Here is a 24,611-nt window from a genome sequence, read left to right on the forward strand (position 1 = left end):
GGTCCTCATCAAAGGCCTTGCTAAGGTCGATATAGAGAACATCTATTGCCCTGCCCTCACCAACCACCTTTGTCAATTCTTCAAAAAAACTTAATCAAGGTTGTGAGACACGGCTCAAAACCATGCTGCCTATTGCTAATAAGTCCAAAGTTTTCCAAATGTGAATAAGTTCTATCCCAAAAACCTTCACCAATTATTTCCTTTACCACTGACATAAGGCCTGTAATTTCCTGGATTATCCCTATTGCTCCTCTTAAACAAAGGAGCAACATTGCCTATTGTGCAGTTCTCTGGGATCTCTCCAGTGTTTAAAGAGGAGTATTTCTTATTCCTATGGATTCTTATTTGCAACTGAACCCGAACTCTCCCAACTGTTAGCTGATAAGCAGAAGATTTAGAGAATGTCTCCATCGAATGTTATTTATATATGTGATAAAATTACCATTGCAATGCATTCATACCAAAGATAATGGTACACATACCGTTTTACTAAATTATACAAATTAAGCTTAATACATAAATGTCAGACACTCATTGGATAATTAATGGAACACATTAAACAAATTAAATAAATCATCTTGTGGCATAGTGATAGCATCACTGCCTCTAGGTCAAAAGGTCTGGGTCTTAATTCGACTTCAGGATGTAATGCCCATGAAGCCTTGTCAAAATACATCTAAACATCCTTTGGTTCTTTTCCCATTCACCTAAAATCTATTATCATCTCATTCTCCAATAATAACACTTTCTCTCTATCGACTGGATGTCTGGATCCTTCATAATTTTAAACACCTTTATGAAATCTCTTCTCACATTGAAGAAACAGTACGTCCAAATTTCACTTTACTCCCCATCCAGCGAGTGTTCAGGTTTATACTTGAAGACTTACTGAGCAAAGACAAATTGAGATTCACTCTTTTTTGTTAGCTTACATGTATAAATTGTGGCCTGCACTTGCAATTCAAATTGAAATCCCAGTGTATAACCCTATAATAGCACCCAGTTCTTGAAAATATATGACCCTTTCTAAACATTCATTGCCATTTTTTAATGAGCTACATGGGAGTGCAGAGGACACAAGAGAAAAGAACTGGTATTAAACCTACCAAGGCAATCACCTCCATCCCAATCACAGGCTGAATTATTGCAAGCTTTATCACAGTAGCCATCTTTAATCCAGGACCCTGGACATCCATCGGCGCAATTTGGAACTGGCCACGTGAGATAAACCTAAAATTAACAATTCAATTACAATTTAAAAAAATTAAAATGAGTAGACTTGTCTCTGTAATTTAAGCCAAACAAGTTAAAAGTATTAGTAAATATAATTTGCCTCAATCTTATAAATTGTTCAATAAGCTGCACAAAAACAGTGTGTTTCCAAACAATGTAGAAGCAGATAATCTTGAATTTATCTAATTAATTAGTACAACCAATACAACAGAATTTAAACTCGATAGCTGTGTAGCTTTGTTGCCAACAGTACACTTGCATAATTTCTAGTTTAAAAGAAGTGCTAACCTTTTGTCCATTAGAATGAGAGTAGAAATCATCAGGCCACACTTCCTTTCCAAACATTACATCATCATTTAGATAAATGAACTTTTGAGAAAGACCCGGTATTCGATGTAGGTGCGTTTCAATAGCTGGGGAACTGAATGTGGGCAAATGGCTAACATTTCTGAAAATTTCCTAGGAGAAAATGGTTAAATGTGAAAGAAATTTACAAACATGGTTAACTGGACAAAAAATCCCACCTAACCTAATCTGTACTGTTCTAAACATGGTCCATGGTAAGCTCAAATTGGTTGCCAGTCAACAGACTCATCAAATAGAAATGGTACCTGGATAGAATGGGAAACAGGCGGATATAATTAAATGGACAAACGTGAAATGTGCGCAAGCATAATAAACAGAAAACTAGTCTAATGTGCATTATTTTCACAGCAGAACTTTACAGAGATGGTGGATAAATCACTGAAAGCAACAAGTGTATGTCACTTACAACAAGGGTGAGGAGGAAGGAAAGCCGAGTGAGATTTAACTTTACGTAAAGTGTAATGATGAACAAACGTACAAAAGTAGTGGATTTGAGTGTCGGTTAAGAATTTGATGCAGAAAGATGAGCAATTTCATTGGATACAACTCTTCCAGAATCTGGGATTAGACAGATAGGCTAGGAAGACCATTACAACCTTTCGTATTCCAGTGTTTCTAAGTCAGTGTTTATTCCAGCCTGTATATAACAGGAAAAGAAAACAACTGGGATGATTTAACTTATACTTTGTTATTTATTTTGATATCTCCTTTCATCCTGTTGCTCATAGAAGCCCTACAGTATGGAAGCAGGATTGATATTTTTTCATAGCAACAGGATTACAGTTTTACCTTACTTGACAATGATAATCCAAAGTTGTTACACTAAATAAATACAAAAGAACTTGCCTGGTGTGTTACTATTGTAACACGAGGATTGTCCAAGTTTAACCAGGAAGGGATTTGACCATTTGTCACAATAAAGACGTGCCGAATCCAAGGTGCATATCTCTCCACAGAGCGCAAAGAGTATCGTAGTTCTTCATTATCCTCGAACCGACTGGCCGAAATATCATCATCCTGCTTGGACTTGTGGAGAAGAGTGAAGCTGGTGATGAATGGACTTACTGTGTTACAACTATCAAGTGTTCGTAAACTACAATAATTATTTTAGTAGAAAAAAACTATTGATACACAAAACAATTTTCCTTTAATAGCTTAAAATTTAATAGCGTAATCATCTTTTTCATGTTCACTTACAACGTTGCAAATTAATTTTAATCTTGTGCTAACAAAATATTTAATGAATCAACATTAAAACTTAATGTATTCTTTGAAGAATGAACTGTTTTACAGATTAGCAAGTATGAGAAATACTTTAAGTTTTACAAGCTCATATGTTCCTTTTAAAAACCTAAATCAAGCTACAAAACAAATACACATCAATACTTTAATGCACAGATCATGTTGTATTCTACTTTTAATGAGGAAGTCTCAATGTTGGGTCCTAAAACAGGAGGGAAACCCACTGGAACAAAAAGTGGGACCAGGGCTGCTTACTGATAGTTAAGGACAGCAATTAAGAGGCCCCTTGCAAGGGTGACCCTTCCTCAGAACTGAGATGGGGTCACCAGACCCAAAATGTTAACTCTGATTTCTCTCCACAGATGCTGCTGAGATTTTCCAGCAATTTCTATTTTTGTTTCTGATTTACAGCATCCATAGTCCTTTCAGCATTTATTTTATTATGCAAGTTGTTGTATGATACAAAGTAAGTATATACGAAGACAAAGGTATTGTTATGAGCATCTCTCCACAGTTGCTGTTTAGTTTGCTGTGTTACTATAATTTATAGTTTTGATTTTTTGATTTCCAGCACCTACAATTGTGGTTCTCTCCCAGCATATGGTGTTCGAGCAAATTACTGCTGATTCTAGAATTTGTACTGAAAACAACAAATGCTGGAAATCACAAAGTCAGATAGCATCCATGGAGAGACAGCAAGCTAATGTTTGGAGTCTGGATGACTTTTTAATCAGACTCTCCATAATATGGCATTTGGAGGCCATATTACATTAGGTAAAATTGCTGTTTCACATTAAAAATTGAGTCACTCCACAAAAATGCAATTATACCAACATTGTAATTACTAAATAGACTAGATTAAATTATTCCAAAAATCTTAATACAAATAAATACAATTGCACATATTGTACATATGCTGTTAAACAAATAATAGAAGAACTTACCTGACTGATAGTGCTGAGATCCCACAGTAAATATACAGGACTAATTGTGATCTCTTTCCCTTCTATCGTCATGTTATTCTTAGGTTGTTTAGTTAGTTCCACAAAATCTTTGGGATCGTTAAGTAGCAGTAACACAACACCAGTTTCAGAATACAACTGCAGCTGAAGAGGAAGAATTATATTGGTAAAGTATCAAGGTAAATTAACTGCAAAAGTGATTGTGATAGAACAGTCAACCAATAATAAAATGAAGTATTTCACAAACTTAAACATACGTTATTGTATTTGCTAGTCATAATGGATCTGGTGGGTGGAGAATAGCATCAGAAGTCAAATGTAACATCAGATCCATCAACATAATCTGCTAATTTTGCACAACACAAATAAAATCTGCATCAGTAGTGAAGCCTTTCATTTGCATCTATAAATCCATTAATTTTATTCTGCATCGCAGTTGGTTAAACAACGCAACCAAATTTAGGAATGAATCACAATTAAATATTAGGTAATAAAGTTCCAAGTTCAAACCACCACCTAGAGGCCATAGCTTAAAGGTGCAAGGGGAATGATTCCACGCAGAGGGTGATGCTTGTATGTAAGAGGTACAACAATTAAAAGGCATCTGGATGGGTATATGAATAGGAAAGGTTTAGAGGGAGCTGGGCCAAATGCTGGCAAATGGGACTAGATCAGTTTAGGATACCTGGTCAGCATGGATGAGCTGGACCAAATGGTTTCTGTTTCTAGTGTAACTCAATGACTCTGTGAATGATTTCAATGGTGGTGAGTAGGGAAAGGATTCTTGTACGCTGTGATAGCGCTCATGCCTATGAGCCAGAGGCTAGGGTTCAAGTTCCATCTGCACGTAATAACATCTCTGAACAGACTGAATTTAAAAACGCTGGTGTGAAGGTTTGCTATAGTTAGCACCAATACCCAGTAGGGAGCAAAATGTGATGGGGCTACTTCATTATTCAGTATCCTCCATAGCAAAGTGTACACATGGACCAAATATAAACAGGTGACTATTTCCCACTCACTTGATCCCACACCTCAATTGGCCTGACAATGGTCAAGTGGTGATGTCACCGGGCTAGGACTTCAGAATTCCAAGTTAATGTTCTGGGGACATGGGTTTGAATCCCACAATGGCAGACAATGAATATGAATTTAATTTTAAAACTCGAGAATATATAGGTAGTCTATTAACAACCATGCAACCTCTACTGATTGCCATAACAATCCATGAGGTTCACTAATGTCTTTGAGTAAAGGAGTTCTGCCATCTTACCTGGTTCTGTCTACATATGATTCCAGACTCACATAATGTGGTTGATCATAACTGTCTTCTGGACAATTCGGGATGAGCCATAAATGCTGAACTAGTCAGCAATGCCACATCCCATGAATGAAGTTAAAAAGTCATGTGACCAATAGCCACATAAAGCAAGGTAAAGGATTCGCAAAGAAGGAAAAAAAATCACAGTTCAGATGGATATTATGTGAACGGGATCCTAGGAAGAAACCTACATCTTTAGCAGAGTAGAGGGAGACAGCAATCACAGAAAATCAAAACTGATGTGTTCAGAACACTTCATTTTATCAATGTATACCCAGATTGAGATCAGATGTATTACTTGGCTATTTAGATTAGACTAGATTACCTACAGTGCGGAAACAGGCCATTCATTCGGTCCAACAAGTCCACACCGACCCTCCGAAGAGTAACCCACCCAGACCCACTCACCTACTCCCTACTAATGCACTTATCACTATGGGCAATTTAGCATGGCCAATTCACCTAACCCGCACATCTTTGGACTGTGGGAGGAAACCAGAGCACCTGGAGGAAACCCATGCAGACACGGGTGAATGTGCAAACTCCACGCAGACAGTTGCCCGAGGCTGGAATCGAACCAGAGTCCCTGGCACTGCGAGGCAGCAGTGCTAACCACTGAGCCACCCTAGAGAATGTCACAACATGTGTTTTGGAATGTGTAAAATACTGAATAAATAACTAAACAACTAAGTATCTTCAGGCCTTTGGTAAAGTTCCGGGAATTGAAACAGATGCAACACACAGTACCACCATTTTCAATTAAATTTTAATTCCATGGGCATTTTTAGTACCTGTGCTCAAGACAAAATGGGTTATTTCAATGGTTTGAAATAATTGCCTTCAGCTAGCTACAAACCTTTAGAATAAAGGTATATATCTGCTAATAACTGAAGTGAAAATAACATTTCAAAGTATTAAACACAAAGGTACATTTTAAGACCATAAGACATAGGAGTGGAAGTAAGGCCATTCGGCCCATCGAGTCCAGTCCGCCATTCAATCATGGCTGATGGGCATTTCAACTCCACTTACCCGCATTCTCCCCGTAGCCCTTAATTCCTTGTGACATCAAGAATTTATCAATCTCTGCCTTGAAGACATTTAGCGTCCCGGCCTCCACTGCACTCTGTGGCAATGAATTCCACAGGCCCACCACTCTCTGGCTGAAGAAATGTCTCCACATTTCTGTTCTGAATTTACCCCCTCTAATTCTAAGGCTGTGTCCACGGGTCCTAGTCTCCTCGCCTAACGGAAACAATTTCCTAGCGTCCACCCTTTCCAAGTCATGTATTATTTTATTTTCTTCAAACCTTAGCACTGGCGATATCATACCCAAACAATAAACAACAAGGATATCAGTTCAGAATTATTACAGCAGTAAAGCATTACAGTTGAACATTTTCAGCCGATTGGTATGTTTATCTCTGATCTACAAGAATGTAAATCAAGATGAGCCAGGTCATTAGAAACATCATAGATCATTGCTCATTTGACATTAGTTGTGGTGTTGCAATTTTGTCTGGGTGGTTCTCATTAAAGCAGGAGTTATGTGTTTTGCAGGGAGGTTAAGTGAACAGGCACGCTGGTGCTGCAAACTGCCAAAGCATTCAAGGTGAAAACGCAGTTTGATTACTGAACTGACCAATCAGCCAATATGCAGGAATGAGGCAGAAATCAAAGTACAGACGTTTTGTTTTCTCTTCTCGGGAGGGAAGGAACAGAACAAATGTAACTGAAATGCAAACCAAATCAAAAATGCACACACACAATAACAGCTAGTTTCATAGTTACAAATATATCTGTTTAAAAAAGGGCAGGCATGTAATTTATTTTTCAATGGTACAAAACAGAATATAAATACCCCTTACGAGAAAAGCTAGATTCAGATATTCATATATTGCATTCAAAATAAATCGGTTTTTGATTTATAAAAAGTATTATTAGAATGTTTTTCACGTGATGCTCTTTCCTCAAAGAACGAACATCTGACAGACAACATGCAAAAACATTATATGGAAAAATAATCAAACAACAAATATCAACATGACTAAACACTGAAAAAATATTAAGCCAATAAACAACTCTGAATATATTCACTGGCTCAAGCTCAAGTTTACTGGTAAATCCTTGAACAGAATAAGCCATTAGCACTATCTTCAGTACAATTTAGAATGTTATTCTAAAAATATTTATTTAGCTAAGGGCTAAAGATTGACCATGAGCATGGAGGCTTTTCAAGGAAAGAGATTAATATAGTTAGAACAATTGAAAAACAACCCTCCCAGCAGCAACTGATTGATGCACTGCCAAACTGTTTTGAATGTCCAAGAAGTCATTCTGTTATGCAGCTGCCAGCAGTGTGAACAGAACCATGTCACAGAATATACTGACACTATTGCAATCAAATTATTTTCAATGACCTTACATCATCCTGTTTGCTAGAAAAAGAATTAACAACTGTGGTGGTGAAAGTAAAGACAATGACTTCAAAACGAAATTAGATAAGCACATGAGAGAAATAAACTCGTAAGCTAAGGGAATACAGCAATGGAACGGGGCTGATGACCACAGACAGCCAACATGGGCCAAATGGCCTCTTCCTATGTCATAATAATAATGACTATTGTTGCAGCAGCACATACTTGGGCACACCACCTTCAAGGTTCATTCCAAGCCACCCACCATTCTGACTTGGTATCTCTGGCAGGTCGCCAGCAGGCCTGGCCTCCTGAGCACATGCAGAAACAGTAGCATTAGGGGACAGCGAGCACTGCAGCATAGAGGAGAGAGCACATCCAGCTATTCAAGACAGTGGCACCAGGACAGTAGGTCAGTCCACTCCAAGCCCACCACATTTATTTCTCTTTCCTTTTCTTCTTTTCCGTCTTCTTTTCTTTACAGTCCTGACATCACAGGGAAACTGGAGCAGTGTCAGCAGTGACCGGAGGACGACCACAGCTTCACAGGCCCACTGCATGGGCTCCTAGAATTAGCAGCGAAGCATTGATGCAGTAGACACTGAGTGGGCACCTTGTGGAGGTCCTGGAGCCATGTTTGAGATCCCAGCCAATGAAGATGAACGCTTCTTTCATTCTTTTGTACTTCAAAATGACAACAGATTCTAGGGACAGAACATTTTTCACCGTATCTCCCTAAATATATGTGACAATAAATCATTCATTTGTCAGAGTAATTGGCATTGGGTAATAAATGCTGGTCTAGCCAAAAACACCCATAACTGCTAACAAAATAGCTAGGAGAAGGCAATAACATGTATCCCTTATAATTCTTTACTTACTTTGATTAGAATAACTAGCCTTGTTTAGCAACTGCATTAACTGAAGCTCAGATTTTAATTTAGAAACCACACCACAGGATCACAGATGCAGTCTGCCCAAATGTTTCCAGACCTGCTGAGTTTCACCAGCATTCTCTACTTGTTTTAAATTTCATGAAGCTGTATGCCACAAAGGAGCAATGAAGAATTATTAACAGTAGATAAAAGGTAAATAACCTGCTAATAGCATTGCAAAACGTCTAGAAACTGCAAACAAAAATCTGTTTACAGGTTATTTTTACAAGCAGAGTTTACTATTCCAACACAAAGGATAGTTTATAATGGGGTCAGTTGTCTTAGTTGGAGAAGCAGAGTGATATCACTAGTGTGAATTCAATTTCTACACCAGCTGAGGTTACAATGCAGGACTCTCCTTCTCAATCTCTCTCTCCTTTCAACGATGTCCTGACCCTCAGGTTAAACCGCAACCAGTTATGTCTCTCTAATGGAAGAGCAGCCCATGGTCTGAACAATAGCTTTTATAGTTTGTAATATCAGATGCGTGCTAAATCAAATAATCACAGAATCATTACAGTCAGATAAAGGCCATTCGGCCCATTGTGTACTCAAAAATCTTCTGATGATCATCCTATCCATATCTACTCATCCCATCCCAAGCCCATAAACCCACATTTCCCATGGCTAACCCACCTAGCCTCAACATCTCTGAACAGTATGGGACGATGTAGCATGACCAATCCTCCTAACCTGCACATCTTTGGACTGCGTGAGGAAACTCACGCAGAGAACGTGCAAACTCAACAGGTTAGAATCAAACCTGGGTCCCTGGCACTATGAGGCAGGAGTACTAACCACAGTGCCATTATGATGTATTTGTGTGACATTGTTTATCCCACAATTTTAGTCATCAGGCACTGTTTCCCAAGAGATTTTATTCTCACAAAGGCAAAATATTTTGGACGCTGGAAATCTGAAATAAAAACAAAAAAATTCAGTAAACATTCAGCAAATCAGACAAGATTTGTGATGACAGAATTACACTGGAAAGGTCGCAGATCTGAAACATGACACTGTTTCTCTCCTGTGAACTGGTGCTAGCCTGCTGAGGGTTTCCTATTGTTTTCTTGCATGACTAGACTACCTAATACAATTAGGCAAAAGTGAGGACTGCAGATGCTGGAAACCAGAGTCTAGATTAGAGTGGTGCTGGAAAAGCACAGCAGGTCAGGCAGCATCCGAGGAGCAGGAAAATTGACGTTTTGGACAAAAGCCCTTTGTCAGGAATGAAGGGCTTTTGCCCGAAACGTCGATTTTCCTGCTACTCAGATGCTGCCTGATCTGCTGTGCTTTTCCAGCACCACTCTAATCTACCTAATACGATGATTGAGCACCTTATGACATCCTCAAAATTCCAAAGCACTTTTCAATCAATGACTTTCATGGTGTCATTATACCAACAGCCAATCTTGAACACAGCAAGTTTTGGAATGTGAGTTTGCCAAGCATGAGTGCAGCCAGGTTACCAATAGAACAATGTTACTTCTTCATACGTTGTCACACATCCATTAATTGGATAACCACATAGGTCCCTAGTTTAATACACTAACAAGGGAAACATGGTAGCCAGATAAGGTAGCACTACCTCATAGTTGCACTAAAATGTCTGATGAGAAAGCCTGACAAAAACAATCTTTTCTTGTACACTCAAATGCAGGAAAACTTGAGCAATGACTTACACGCATATCATGATGAGAAACATATATGAACTGCACCAAGAAATTGCTATGCAGCAACTTTTATTGAAAAAAAATGAGAAATGCCAACTTGACATCGATTTGACTAGGAAATAGTAATTATTCTTGCTGGCAGATAACACAGAATTATAGAACTGACTGCACAGGTACCAGATTCTATTGAAAGGTGATCACATTATGAGTCTCAGTTACACACAGCAATCTTAAATCTGCTCCCATTTGCAGTTTTATGGAATTTCTAAGACTCACCAAACTATTATCTTACAACTTAACATTCAAATTAACACCTGGTTTGTATCATTGCTAGATTTGTCCATTTTTCTAAACATGATCTACTATGATTTGCATGCTAACTTATTTGTGCTACTTTTCAAAAAATGCAATACACTGCACAACATACAAATATTAAAACTGAGTGCGACTTGGTATTTGACATGATTGAGAAATGTAAAGAACACCATCTAGTGGCTGAAATTAATCACAGTCAAAATAAATCTCTCAAAGAAATTCACATGACAACAGAATAGAACAAACAAAACTATCCTACATTTGACTTATAGATTAGCAAAAAAAATCCAATTACTAAATTAAACCAAAATACTGTTGTAAATGTGAAATAATAACAATGGAAATACTAAGCAGATCGGGAGCATCTATGGAGAGGGAAACAGAGTTGACATTGAGTTGTAATCACACGATTGGTAGAAAATAGCTCAATGCTTTTCTCTCTTTATTTCATAAATATCAAACTTGTAATGTGCCATTAATATGGAAGGTTCCACAACAAAATATTTGCAAGGGACTCCTAGGGTTAATGTTGACCATTGAATCCCTATCCATGATGAACACAATTCAGAATGGCAGGTGAAATTAGATTTAAATGATTAATTTTGAGACTACCTGACTGGCAGAGGAAGCCTTGTTCAATGCCAGATACATTAAAAAAAAGGGACATATAATACCCATGATTTTCTGACCATCAATGCAGCACAGTCTAAAAAAAAACTAACCATCTAAGTACAAGGTACTTGCAATTGTCAGGAGGAATCAATGAAAATTAGGAGAAAGCTTTGGATTGGAAACAAGCAAAAATGCCTATAAAACAAATTGATGATTGGCCCAAACTGGCTTATAGTGATAAGTGGGAACCAAGCTGAAGCTGATCTTATAAAAGGACAGCCGATTATTTTGGAGGCTGAGGTGGCGATGGGGGAGTCCTACCTGGTCCACCTTATTTTAGACAAAGCAACATCCTAAATAGGCATTGGACAGGCCTATTGCACAATGTGCCTAGAATTTCAGATATATCAACTGGAATGCCATACCAGCCAGCAGAAATGGGTATTATAGCTAAAACGTGGACATGGACAAGGCTTTTGCCAAAATTCAGGGAAGTACTGTCAGACGAGGATGGTAAATAAGTGATCCTGCTCGCACTAATCTACAAATGAAGCCAAATTCAGAAATACATTGCAAAATTTTCCACTGCAAAGATCTTAAAGTTGAGTGATGGGAACACTCAGGAACTACAGAAGGACAGACAAAATGTGCAAATAGGTAAAATTCACCAAGTGTAGCAAACAGAATAAAAGGGCTATTTTTAATAAATGCTATGAAACTGATTTTGGATAAAGCATTTGAGAAACACAGATGACTCAACACTTGCCAACACGGCAAAGCAGCAACCATGAAATAAAATGTTTAATAATCAAAATTCATTAAGTAAAAGCTGTGCAATGTTAGAGTAGGTAAGTACTGTGTTCAGCTCGAGGCACCAATGTTCAAGAAACACATCAAGAAGTACCGCTTAAGATGGTCATAGACTAATTCCTTATGATAGGGCAATGAAGTAAGATTAGAAAAACTGACATCAGTCTGATAGAAAAGTTAAAAACATAGGAACAGAGGTACAGCAGATGACACCTTCAAAATGCTGTGGGTTCACATTTCATTCCTGTGACTTCATTACTAAATTTAGACAGATACTCGAGTGCAGTATTGAGTGACTGTGTAGTGTTGAAGGTGCCAGCTTTCAGATGAGACCGTAAACCATTGTCTTAGCTATCTTCTCAGGTGAGTACAATTGATATTATTTCTTTGAAGGGGTGGCTTCTCCTCAGTGTTTTCAAAGCAAATTTCTAACTCCCAAACAAAATTGACAACATGGATTTCCGGCTTAGACTGCTGTTCATAAACTGAGGTCTAGCTTTCTATGCTACCATATTGACCATACTTCCCATGAGTGCTTTTATTGGTTGCAAAGCAGTTTGGAACACTCATCACAAAAAGCACTATATAACATGTCATCCTTTCACAAATGAAACAGTACCACAATAGTGGTACACTATTTGAAGGAAATCCATCATTGTCGGATAACAGAACAAAAAGCAAAAGCTGGTAAAGGACTGATGTCTGTTAGCACTTTTCAGGCAAAGAGTGGTTCATATTAGAAAGTCATCTGAATAGTTCAAGGTAAATAAAACATGGAATTATTCAAGAACAAAATAGATAATTGATGTTTGGAGGACAGAAAAATAAATTCAAATTTTGTTTCTATGACAGCAAGCTAAATTCCACCTCCTCTAGTATTATACACAATAGAAAACAATGTACATGTCATAGACTGGCATTCTAACAGAAGCATTTCCAAAACTCATATGAACATATATCTATTCAGTGTGTATACACAGACAGTGTGTCTTTAACCACAATTTAATAAGATCTCACCTGCTTCATTTTGTCAGTAACAACTGGTGGGAGTTTGGCTCGAAGTTGTTCTTCCTCTTTGCATGATGCAGGAAACCCACTTAAAAAAGCAAGATTCTGCATTAAGACTGACCCGGGAGATTCTTTATCTGTGGTCTAGACAAACAAGTTACTTCCAATTAGTTCTTGAGTTGCAGGAACATAAGTTACAAAACATTGAGAAATCTGTTGGCCTAGAGAGAAATCTGTTTGAGCCAGGTGAAAAAGTCAAAGCAAATGACAATTCTAGAAATTTTAAACACCCAAGATAAAGATCAACGATTTGAATGAGGGCACTGAATATAAAGCAGTATATTTTCACATTGACACCTAGGTAGGGCAGTAAGCTGTCAGGGCGATGTAGATAGTCTACATAGGGATATACACAGGTTCACGAGTGAGCAAAAAGATGATTAGATGGAGTACAACATGGAGCTATGATCCCAGCTGATGTTATTACTGGAGAAGTCAGATCCAAGACTGAATTCCAGCCTGCTGGATCATATTTTTTATTTAATAGGGAAGTCTTTCACCGAAACAAACACATCCGCAGATTTGGCTTTAATACAGAAGCTTATTTACATGTACACTTCCACCCCCACACACATCCTGTCACAGACTTATACCCCTTTACACTCACACTCATATACATACACACACACACTTTCTCACAGACACTCAAAACCTCCCCCCAGCCCCCAAGCGCACACACCCACATGCACACATACATACACACTATTTTGTGGGGTGAATTTGTACTTGCAGGGTTACATTTTATTTTGCTCAAAAACTGCATGAATCCAAGATAGATTCTGTACATCCCTTTTTTTAGATTAGAATCAGTCTGAACATTGGGGCACAGGCAGCCTCACACAAGGCACCTCATGCCTTCAATGCATTATCTGGGCCGACATGACACCTATTGTCATTTGAGAATGTAACTTTAAAAAAATTCTGGGATTTACAAAAGAAAGAACCGAAACCAACACAGTCATTGTAAAAGATGAGAGACTTAACAAACAATCCAGGTCTTTTTCAATATATAAGTTCAGCTGCATCATAGTGTAAACTTTTGCTATAACTTGTGTGTCTTACGATCTTATACTCTACAACCGCTTGAAGGAGTAGCGCTCCAAAAGCTAGTGCTTCCAAATAAACATGTTGGACCATAACCTAATGTTGTTTGACTTTTAACTCGAGAAAGAGTGACCTAATTAATTTTAAAACGCTTTGCAAACATAAACCAAAATTCATATGCCACTAGTCTAAAATACAGACTGCAAAAAAAAATTATATATTAATCATAGATTTTTAACTTTAAGGAGGAGAAGGGCAAGAAGTTGAGAGGAGATTTGAGGAAAAGCCTTTTCACTCAGAGGGTGATGGAATTCTGAAATGCATTACTTAGTAGGGTAGTAGATGCAGGAAACAAAATATATATGGATGAGCACTTGAAATGTCATAACACTGAAGGCTATGACCAAGTGCTAGAAGATGGATTTACTATACATAGCTTGGTGCAGACTCAATGGGCTGGAGAGGATCTTCTGTGCTGTATGACTCTAAGATTTCATTTTCATCACAGCAATCTGTTTCCTTCATGTGTGCACTTGATAAAGCTTCTTCTACAAATGTGTCTCTTCTAGACAGGTGAATAATTCTTTAATTGTACAGCTGGAGGATTAAGCTCCACTGAAACTACCAAAAGTTCTTGGCCTGAAACTTTTCCAAAATTCAATGGATTGTGTCCTGTACACTCAGTACACAATTCACATCATTGGTGCTACTAAAGCTAGTGTAGTTCATGCATTCATTCTTACATTCTTGCATTCATTCAAATGTGTTTCCTTCTTTAACAAATTTGTTAAAGACACAGAAGTGCTATACTTTAATAAAAAATGATAAAATCCACTTGTGTAAAACACTGCAAATTTCTGCATTTTGTCTAAGGCACAGAAAAATACAAAACAGTCCTTGCTTCTACTTCCTTAGATGCTACTTCGCCTTGTCCCATAATGTGACTCAAATAAGGCAATTTTCTTTTGGTAGATTTACATAGCCAGATTTATAATCGAATTGGCTCTTTGGAGCTGAAGCTTGTAGGAACAACTTTTGAATTGTTAATTTCTGATTCATTCTCCCATTCCAAATTCTGATTCATTTTCGAATTGTTGTGATGTTTTTATGACACTTCGAATTTCATTCATTTCTTCAAACATATTGTTCTCCTGTCTATCGTCCTTACCATTCTATCGCTTGCATATTATTTTGACACACCTACTGATTCTCCTGTACATTCAGCAAACAATTCACACAATTTAGTTTCTTTTTGATTTGATTAGGTCCAGTGAACCTTGCTTTTAATGTTTCCTCTGAAACAGGTAACAAGACTGAAACCTTGACTCTAGCAACAACCTTTCAATTGGTCTGTTTATCTGTTCTAATTTTCATTGTTTGTTGAACACTTGTCAATGTTTTTGGCCAATTCACATATTTTGGTTAGTTCTTCTGTGAAACTGAAAATATAGGCTGGAAGCATAGTCAGAATTTTGGTTTATCAATTTAAGTCAGCCCCTTACTTCATGCCCATATCGTTTAACTGGAATAGATCTTATGGACCATCAGGTAAAAACAATGACTGCAGATGCTGGAAACCAGATTCTGGATTAGTGGTGCTGGAAGAGCACAGCAGTTCAGTATGCTACTTTCTCCCCACCCTCCTCTAGCTTATCTCTCCACGCTTCAGGCTTTCCGCCTTTATTCCTGATGCAGGGCTTTTGCCCGAAACGTTGATTTACTGCTCCTCGGATGCTGCCTGAACTGCTGTGCTCTTCCAACACCACTAATCCAGACTTATGGACCATCAGCAAACTGTAACAATGTAATTGCTTTACCCCAAACACAATGATATTCTTGTTAATAAACTCTAATCATGATCTTTAAAATTTGATACCATATTTCCAATGCACTTTGGGATTATGGGCCATAAGCACAAAATGTAAATTGTCCCATTCCCAAAACCGGTCATAATCTCTTTGAAAAACTACAACACAAATTTTGAACCCTAATCTGCTTATATTTCTTTGGATAATCCATATAGAACAAAGAATAAAGAAAATTACAGCACAGGAATAGGCCCTTCGGCCATCCAAGCCTGCATCAATCCAGATGCCCTATTTAAACCTGCCGCCTATTTTCTGAGGATCTGTATCCCCATGCCCATTCATGTATCTGTCTAGATACATCTTAAATGACGCTATCATTCCCGCCTCTACCACCTCCGCTGGCAAAGCATTCCAGGCACACAGTACCCTCCGCGTAAAGAACTTTCCACGTATATCTCCCCTAAACCTTTCCCTTCACACTTTGAACTTGTGTCCCCTAGTAATTGAGACCCCATTCTGGGGAAAAGCTTCTTGCTATCCACCCCGTCCATACCTCTCACGATGTTGTAGACCTCAATCAGGTCCTCTCTGAACCTCCGTATTTCTAATGAAAATAATCTTAATCTATTTAACCTCTCATCACAGCTAGCGCCCTCCATACCAGGCAACATCCTGGTGAACCTCCTCTGCAGCCTCTCCAAAGCATCCACATCCTTTTGTTAATGTGGCGACCAGAACTGTCCGCAGCATTCCAAATGTGGCCGAACCAAAGTCCTATACAACTGTAACCTGACCTGCCAACTCTTGTACTCAAAACCCTATCAGATGAAGGAAAGCATGCCATATGCCTTCTTGAGCACTATCGACCTGTGTTGTCACGTTCAGGGAACAATGGAGCTGAACACCCAGATCTCTCTGCACATCAATTTTCCCCACGGTCTTTCCATTTACTGTACAGTTTGCTCTTGAAGTGGATCTTCCAAAATGCATCGCCTTGCATTTGCTCAGATTGAACTTCATAAACTTCCATATCTTGTAAAAACCTTTCCACTACCATTTTCACCGTGTTTTTCCTAAAGGCACTGCTTCAGAATATCTTATTAAAATATCCATTATACAGCCATAGAGTTATACAGCATGGAAACCATTTAGCCCAACTTGTCCATGTTTTCTAAACTGAACTTGTCCCATTTGCCTATGTTTGTCCATACTCTTCTAAACTTTTTCTCTCCATGTACCTGTCAAAATGTCTGTTAAAATGTTCTAGTTGAACCCGCCTCTACCACTTCCTCTGGCGTTCAGGGAAGATACTGATCGCCATCCCTGGAACTAATTAAGGGTTCTACACAATCTATTTAGACTGTTAAACAATTTCTCAAAAGCTGTGTTGGAATTAAAGGCAGAGATTTAATTGATGGTGTTTGCCACTGGCTGACATGTAAGGCAAGTCTGGCAAAATTTCACCACATCTTTGCGTCATCCTGGCCAATAAGATGGCTTTCATATTTTCGCTTGTATTTATCTAATATCCAAGTGACCTGCCATTGGAATCTCATGAGATAGTAATAAAATTCCATTACTGAACTCAGATGGTATTACCAAGCGATGAACCATTGCCTATTCCTCATTAACTGGTTTTTGAGGTGGCCTCCAAGTCCTCATTAATAGTTGTCTTTCAAGTACAAACAGGCCAACAGTGTTTGTTATTGAATTTCTGAGTGGGCTATTTGATTTAACATTTTCAATTAGCTGAATTCCTATTAAAGATGGTGGGTTAAACACATCAGCTTCATTCAATTTACTTTCACTTTTTAAACTTAAATTCTTGAAAATTTATCTAATAATGGAATTTTTAGGTTACCTCCTCTGTCATAGTCTCCTCCTCTTCCTCATCTTGTCAAAAAAAAATCAGTAAACAATCCAGGATATTTTCAGTCAACATCTGTTTCTTCTGCCTCCAATGGTAGTTCTGGTTTCTTATTGAAGCCAATATTTTGAAACAGACGAGTCATTTATACAGGCATAGTTATACAGCACAGAATCAGGCCATTTGGTCCAATGCGTCCACACCAACCAGATATCCTAATCTATTCCTATTTGTCAGCTTATGGCCCTCTAAACCCTTCCTATTCATGTACCCACCTACATGCCTTTTAAATGTTGTAACTGTACCAAACCTTCACCACTTCCTCTGGCAGTTCATTCCATTCATGCTCCACCCTCTGCGTGAAAACACTGCCTCTCAGGTCTCTTTTCTCATGATAAAATCAATTCCTCCTTTCAGAATCTGCTTCACTATTTCAACTACAACTTCTCTATTTACTAAATAACTTTTTAACTCAACTCTGTATAATAGGACTGGTTGGTAACCTGCATGCATAGCTCCAATTATTATTTCTCCTTCATTAAACTTCTCCCAAAGATAAATTATATCATTGGCCAACATCAGTAATTGAGTTCCTCCAGTGTTTCTCAATATCTTTATTGGTTTACCTGCTTGATTCAAAGCATAATCTCTCCTTTAGAGATAAAATATACTGAACTTCCTATAATTAGATTCCCTTTGCCAATATTTGAAGAAGAATTTTCATGATTGTCCAAAGTCATCTCTCCCTTATCATGCCATTTTAAAGACACATGTTGGCTTTACACAGATCAGACATGTGCTCACTAAATGGTACAGCATCTTGCAATGACAAATGACCAATGGCCCTGCTTCTAAATTCAATTGTCCTATGTTATTAGGCCATCGATAGACAAATGTAGTTAGAAATTGTTTAAGCTTATGGTAATCTCACTTTTAAAAACAACCTTTATTCAATTTTATTTAAAAAGGGGCACAATTTTGGAAAAGGAGTAAGATTTCCAGCGGTGATATATATATAAATATGGATGCAGGCTTGCTCGCTGAGCCGGAAGGTTCGATTTCAGATATTTTGTCAACATACTGGGTAACATCTTCAGTGAGCCTCCGGATGAAGTACTGGTGGTATGGTCCGCTTTTTATTTATTTGTTTAGGTTTCCTTGCGTTGGTGACGTCATTTCCTGTAGTGATGTCATTTTCTGGTTCTTTTTCTCGGGGGTGGTAAATGGGATCCAAGTCAATGTGTTTGTTGTTAGATTCTCAGTTGGAATGCTATGTTTCTCGGAATTTCGCGCATCTCTCTGTTTGGCTTGTCCTAGGAAGAATGTGTTGTCCCAGTCAAAGTAGTGTCCTTTCTCATCTGTATGTAAGGATACTAGTGAGAGAGGATCATGTCTTTTTGTGGCTAGTTGATATTCATGTATCCTGGTAGCTAGCTTTCTACCTGCTTGTCCAATGCAGTGTATGTTACAGTTCTTGCAAGGTAAATGACATGATATTATTTTTGCTTGTTGTCTGTATAGGGTCTTTCAAGTTCATTAGCTGCTGTTTTAGTGTATTGGTGGGTTTGTGGGCTACCATGATACCAAGAGGTCTGAGTACTCTGGCAGTCATTTCCGAGATGTCTTTGATGTAAGGGAGAGTGGCTAGAGTTTCTGGACGTGTTTTGTCTGCTTGTTTGGGTTTGTTGCTGAGAAATCAGCGGACTGTGTTCATTGGGTACCCATTCTTTTTGAATACACCGTAAAGTGATCTTGTCTGCTCTTCCTAGATGTCACAGTAGAGCGAACAGCCAATGGGGATCTTCAAACCAGCAAAACAGAAAAACATACAGACCAAATACTGAACTACAGAAGCCATCATCCCAACATCCACAAACGAAGCCGCATTTGAACACTATTTTAATGAGTCACCACAAACTGCAGCACAGAGGAACTACGCAGAGCAGAGGAAAATCACCTATACCGTGTATGTAGGTTTGCTCACTGGCGCCAGCTTGTGCTTCCACGAGGAGGTTGAACTGTTCATCAACTTCACCAACACATTCCACCCTGACCTTAAATTCACCTGGACCATCTCTGACACCTTTCTCCCCTTCCTGGACCTCTCCACCTCCATCAATGGTGACCGACTCAACATGGACATTTTCTACAAACCCACCAACTCCCACAGCTACTTGGATTACACTTCCTCTGACTCTGTCTCCTGCAAAAATGCTATCCCCTATTCCCAGTTCCTCAGCCTCAGCCGAATCTGCTCCCAGGAGGACCAGTTCCACCACAGAACACACCAGATGGCCTCCTTCTTTAAAGACCGCAATTTCCCTTCCCACGCGATTGAAGATGCCCTCCAACGCATCTCATCCACGTCCCGCACCTCTGCCCTCGAACCCCACCAGTCCAACTGCAACAAAGACAGAACCCCCTACCCCACCCCTACGGTCCTCATCTTCCACCTCATCAACCTCTGTATACATCGCACCATCCGCCAACATTTCCGCCACCTACAAATGGACCCTACCACTAGAGATATATTCCGCCGCCCGCCCCCTCCCCCCTTCGTCTTCTGCCTCAGAACCCTTCAACATCAGGGCATCAATGTGGACCCCCCTCCCATTTATTTCTCCACGCCCAAGGCTCCCAACCTCATTCCTGATGAAAGGCTTTGCCTGAAACATCACTCTTCCTGCTCCTTGGATGCTGCCTGACCTGCTTTTTCAGCACCACTCTAATCTTGACTCCAATCTATAGCATCTGCAGTACCCACTTTCGCCATCATTCTCTAAAAGACAACTGAACTCAATAACAAAACTATAATCATAATTCTTTTCGGGATTAACTACCACTCCCAACTATTTGTCATATCATTCAATCACTTCTATTTTAAGGAATTCATTTAGTAGTTTCTGTATAACATATCATTTAGAGTTGAATTTTTCAAGGACCTTCCTTGGTAATCTGGCTAAAACTTATTGGAGAAAACTGCAGATGCTGGAGATCAGTATCAAAACGTGTGGTGCTGGAAAAGCACAGCCGGTCAGGCAGCATCTGAGGAGCAGGGTTCCTGTTGAAGGGCATATGCTCGAAACAGCGATTCTCGTGCTCCTCGGATGCTACCTCACTGGCTGTATTTTTCTAGCACCACACTTTTCGACTCAAACTTACTGGAGTCCAGTTCAATGCTTCACAATGCTGTAAACTTTAATATGATCTCGGGGGAGGAGAATCAGTTATCAACTTTTCACATCAAATATAAATAAATCAGGTAACAACTTCCTTCTAAGGATCAAGACTTTTAGACAACAATCATGAAGGTTTTTAACCATTCCAAAGACCTCCACATTGATGGATACAATTAAGATCCCTATGACAAGAATAATATAGAACTGATTTTGGGTTTTAATGAGTTTCCAAATACAAACTCAATTTTTTTTTTAAGACACTACAGAATAATGATACCTGATATTCCAAACAGCACAGCATACTCAGTGATGGAAACAGAACACCAACAGAACACACTGGAGAATGTTATCATCTGCAACTGTCTGAGGAAAATGCTTTCCAATATGAACAAATTGAGAGAACATAAAATACAAATAGACTCGATACTTTCATTATGCTTAGGTATATGTGACTACAATAAATCAAAACAAGGGGTAGCACAGTGGCTCATGTAGCAGCATAGTGGCTCTGTGGTCAGCACTGCTGCCTCGCAATGCCAAGGAACCTGGGTTCGATTCCAGCCTTGGGCGACTGTCTGTGTGGAATTTGCACATTCTCCCTATGTCTGTGTGGGTTTCCTCCAGGTGCTCCGGTTTCCTCCCACAGTCCAAAGGATTAGCCATGCTAAATTACCCACAGTGTGCAGTGGGAAATGCAGGGTTACAGGGATAAGGTAAAGGGATGGGATGCTCTACAGAGGGTCAGTGGGCCTGCTTCCAAACTGTAGGGATTCTAAGAGTGTTTTGGCAGCTTTCATAAAAGTATTCACTATAGTATTGTCTCTTCACTGTAGGTGCCAATATAACAAAACCAGGTGTGCCCGCATACAGTTAACCAGAGAAAGGGAAGGTGAGTCTTCTCAATTAGCTACTGTACGTGTACCAGAGGCAAGGCAGTTCCTTCGCTGCTATGGATATTGAATAAAGAACTTTCTATCAATAGATGCTATTTTTCCACAAAACCCACTGCCACCTTGCACTGACTGGTATGCAATGACTCATGAGTATTTGGCTGATGAAAGCAGTGACCTACAAGAGGAAAACTCAATAGTCTTGGCTTAATAAGATGTTCCAGCTATACCAGGTTTCAACATAGTGTAGTCCAGTGTCTCAAGCTGTAATCAGGGATTGTTCACAAATTATAAATGTCCATTGAGAGAACCCCCTGCATATTTCACTGTGCATGCTTCTCAATGACTGTCTAATTTTGCAGATGCTTTTGTTAGGAATACCTTTATGCACTTACTTCTGCAGATTTCAATGTATGCAATCACTTGAATGGAGGAAGAAAGAGTCACGCATCTAATCTTTTCTATGACACTTACTAAGGAGGCAGCAAATTGTGTGGACCAGAGCAGGATGCTACAAAGGCACATAGAATAATTGTGTCGCCAAAACGGTGATAGATAAGAGATCATGTGGAGAAACTGAAGATAACACACTTTGGATTCAAGGTAGACATATTAGAAGAGGTTGAAAACTGTAGAACATATGCTTCCACATCTATAGTCACTAAAAGATGGTGACAGATGAAAAAAAGATGAAAAAATAGCAGAGGTTGGTATTTGTCTCAAGGGAACTAGAACATAAAGAGTGAGCGTTCAACTCTAAAACAGCCTTGTCCCGATTTTATCTGAACTAATTTGTTAAATTATGAATATTATTCCTGGATAGACACAGGTAAAAGGCACCAGAATGGGAGGTGACAGCTAGTGTTATTATCAACTAAGAGAAAGTGAGGACTGCTGGAGATCAAAGTGTGGTGCTGGAAAAGCACAGCTAGTCAGGCAGCATCTGAGGAGCAGGACAGTTGATGTTTCAGGTATAAGCCCTTGATCAGGATTCCTGTTGAAGGACTTATGCCCAAAACATTGACTGTCCTGTTCCTTGGATGCTGCGTGACAGGCTGTGCTTTTCCAGCACCACACTCTTCAACTAGTGGTACTATCACCAGACTGTTAATCCAGACACCGAGGTAATGCTCTGGAGAACCATGTTCAAAGCCCACCACAGCAGATGGAGGAATTTGAATTCAAAAATCTGAAATTGAGTCTGATGATGAACATGAATCCATTGTCAATTGTCAGGAATAAAAAACCTATAGCAATCTGTATGACACTAAACGGCCTTCTGGGCAATTAGGGATGGGTAATAAATGCTGGCCTAGCCAGCGACATCCTCATCCAGTGAATGAATAGAATAAAAGTGCTAAATTATGAGGATAGATTTCACAAACAAGGATTATTGGATTTTGAACTCAAAGTTAAAGGACTATCCAATTAAAGTCTCTAAAAAGGTAAAGTGTAGATCCAAAGGAACTGATTCCTCACCAGAGGAAATAATCAGATACAATATTAGCATTAGAGCTAGACTATGTATGAGTGAAATTAAGAAACATTTTTCACACAATGGGTTGTGTAAAACTGGTATTTCCTTACCAAGAGACTGTGGATATTAGGTTAATTACAAGTTGCAAAATGGAGACTGACAGGTTTTTATTCAGGCAAATATATTAAGGATTCAATGCAGTTTAACAATTCTTGGATAATTAGTCAACCGTTAACTGAATCTTTACTTCAGCATTAATGCATTCCTGGCATTTAGTGTATGAATATATGTTTGTTAGTCAATGACAAATTTAAAATAAATCAAAAACTTACCAGATAGCCTCTCCAGCCCAGAAGTTTATCATTTTGCTTTTGTATTGCTGAAAGTGTGTCATCCACTAAAACAAAATATTTCAATGTTACCTTAGATTTACTGATACATTTTAAATCTCCGTGACCCCTTTATCTATGTTAATTCTGAACAAAATGAGTTCTGGATGTATGTTTGCTCCCTGAGCTGAGAGATTCCTTTTTAGATGTGTCGTCACCATACTAGGTAACATCATCAGTGAACCTCAGGATGAAGCACTGGTGATATGACCCCGCTTTTTATTTATGTGTTTAGGTTTCCTTGGGTTGGTGATGTCATTTCCTGCTCTTTTTCTCAGGGGTGGTAAATAGGATCCAAGTCAAATGTGTTTGTTGATAGAGTTCAAAGTTTGTGCGAAGATTTGTAGCTCGGGTGCTCGTTGTTGTGGTTCTGTTCGCCGAGCTGGAAGTTTTTGTTGCAAACGTTTCGTCCCCTGGCTAGGCGACATCATCAGTACTTGGGAGCCTCATCCGAAGCGCTTCTTTGATGTTTCCTCCAGTGTTTAGAGTGGTCTGTCCCTGCCGCTTCCGGTTAGATTAACGTGTGATGTTAGGAAATTGTTGGAATCGATAAGACCATAAGAAATAAAAACAGAAATAGGCTGTTCAACTCGTTGAGCTTGCTCCACCATTCAATAGAATCAGGGCTAATCTGACATTCCTCATGCCCACATGCCTGCCTTTTCCCCCAAACCCACAATTCCCCTACAACCAACAATCTATCTGTCTCAGCCTCAAATGTACACAAGGGGATCAACCCCATAGCTCTTTGTGGCAAAAAGTTCCAAAGACGAAGAAATTCCTCCTTATGTCAGTTTTAAATTATCACCCCTTTATGCGGAGATTCTGCCCTCTTGTGTTAGACTCTCCCCTGAGGGGAAACATACTCTCATTATTTACCCTGTCAAGCCCCTTAAGAAAAAAAAAGTGAGGACTGCTGACGCTGGAGATCAGAGTCTAGAGTGAGGTGCTGGAAAAGCACAGCAGGTCAGGCAGAATCCGAGGAGCAGGAGAAACAACGTTT

At 39.0% G+C, this 24,611-nt stretch overlaps 1 protein-coding gene across 2 annotated transcripts in view; it reads right to left on the bottom strand.

Annotated features, from left to right (window-relative positions):
• Positions 1-24,611, bottom strand: part of gnptab (N-acetylglucosamine-1-phosphate transferase subunits alpha and beta) — an 88,272-nt gene that overhangs the window by 40,076 nt on the left and 23,585 nt on the right. For both annotated transcript variants that reach the window (XM_043708746.1, XM_043708747.1), the window contains 6 exons: positions 23,552-23,616; positions 12,904-13,038; positions 3,786-3,947; positions 2,446-2,625; positions 1,522-1,692; positions 1,107-1,230 (listed from right to left, as the gene is read on the bottom strand). In XM_043708746.1, the coding sequence (XP_043564681.1) occupies positions 1,107-1,230; positions 1,522-1,692; positions 2,446-2,625; positions 3,786-3,947; positions 12,904-13,038; positions 23,552-23,616 (837 nt within the window). The remainder of the gene's footprint in view (positions 1-1,106; positions 1,231-1,521; positions 1,693-2,445; positions 2,626-3,785; positions 3,948-12,903; positions 13,039-23,551; positions 23,617-24,611) is intronic.

This window comes from Chiloscyllium plagiosum, chromosome 19 (assembly GCF_004010195.1).
Source record: "Chiloscyllium plagiosum isolate BGI_BamShark_2017 chromosome 19, ASM401019v2, whole genome shotgun sequence".
Classification (NCBI taxonomy): domain Eukaryota; kingdom Metazoa; phylum Chordata; class Chondrichthyes; order Orectolobiformes; family Hemiscylliidae; genus Chiloscyllium; species Chiloscyllium plagiosum.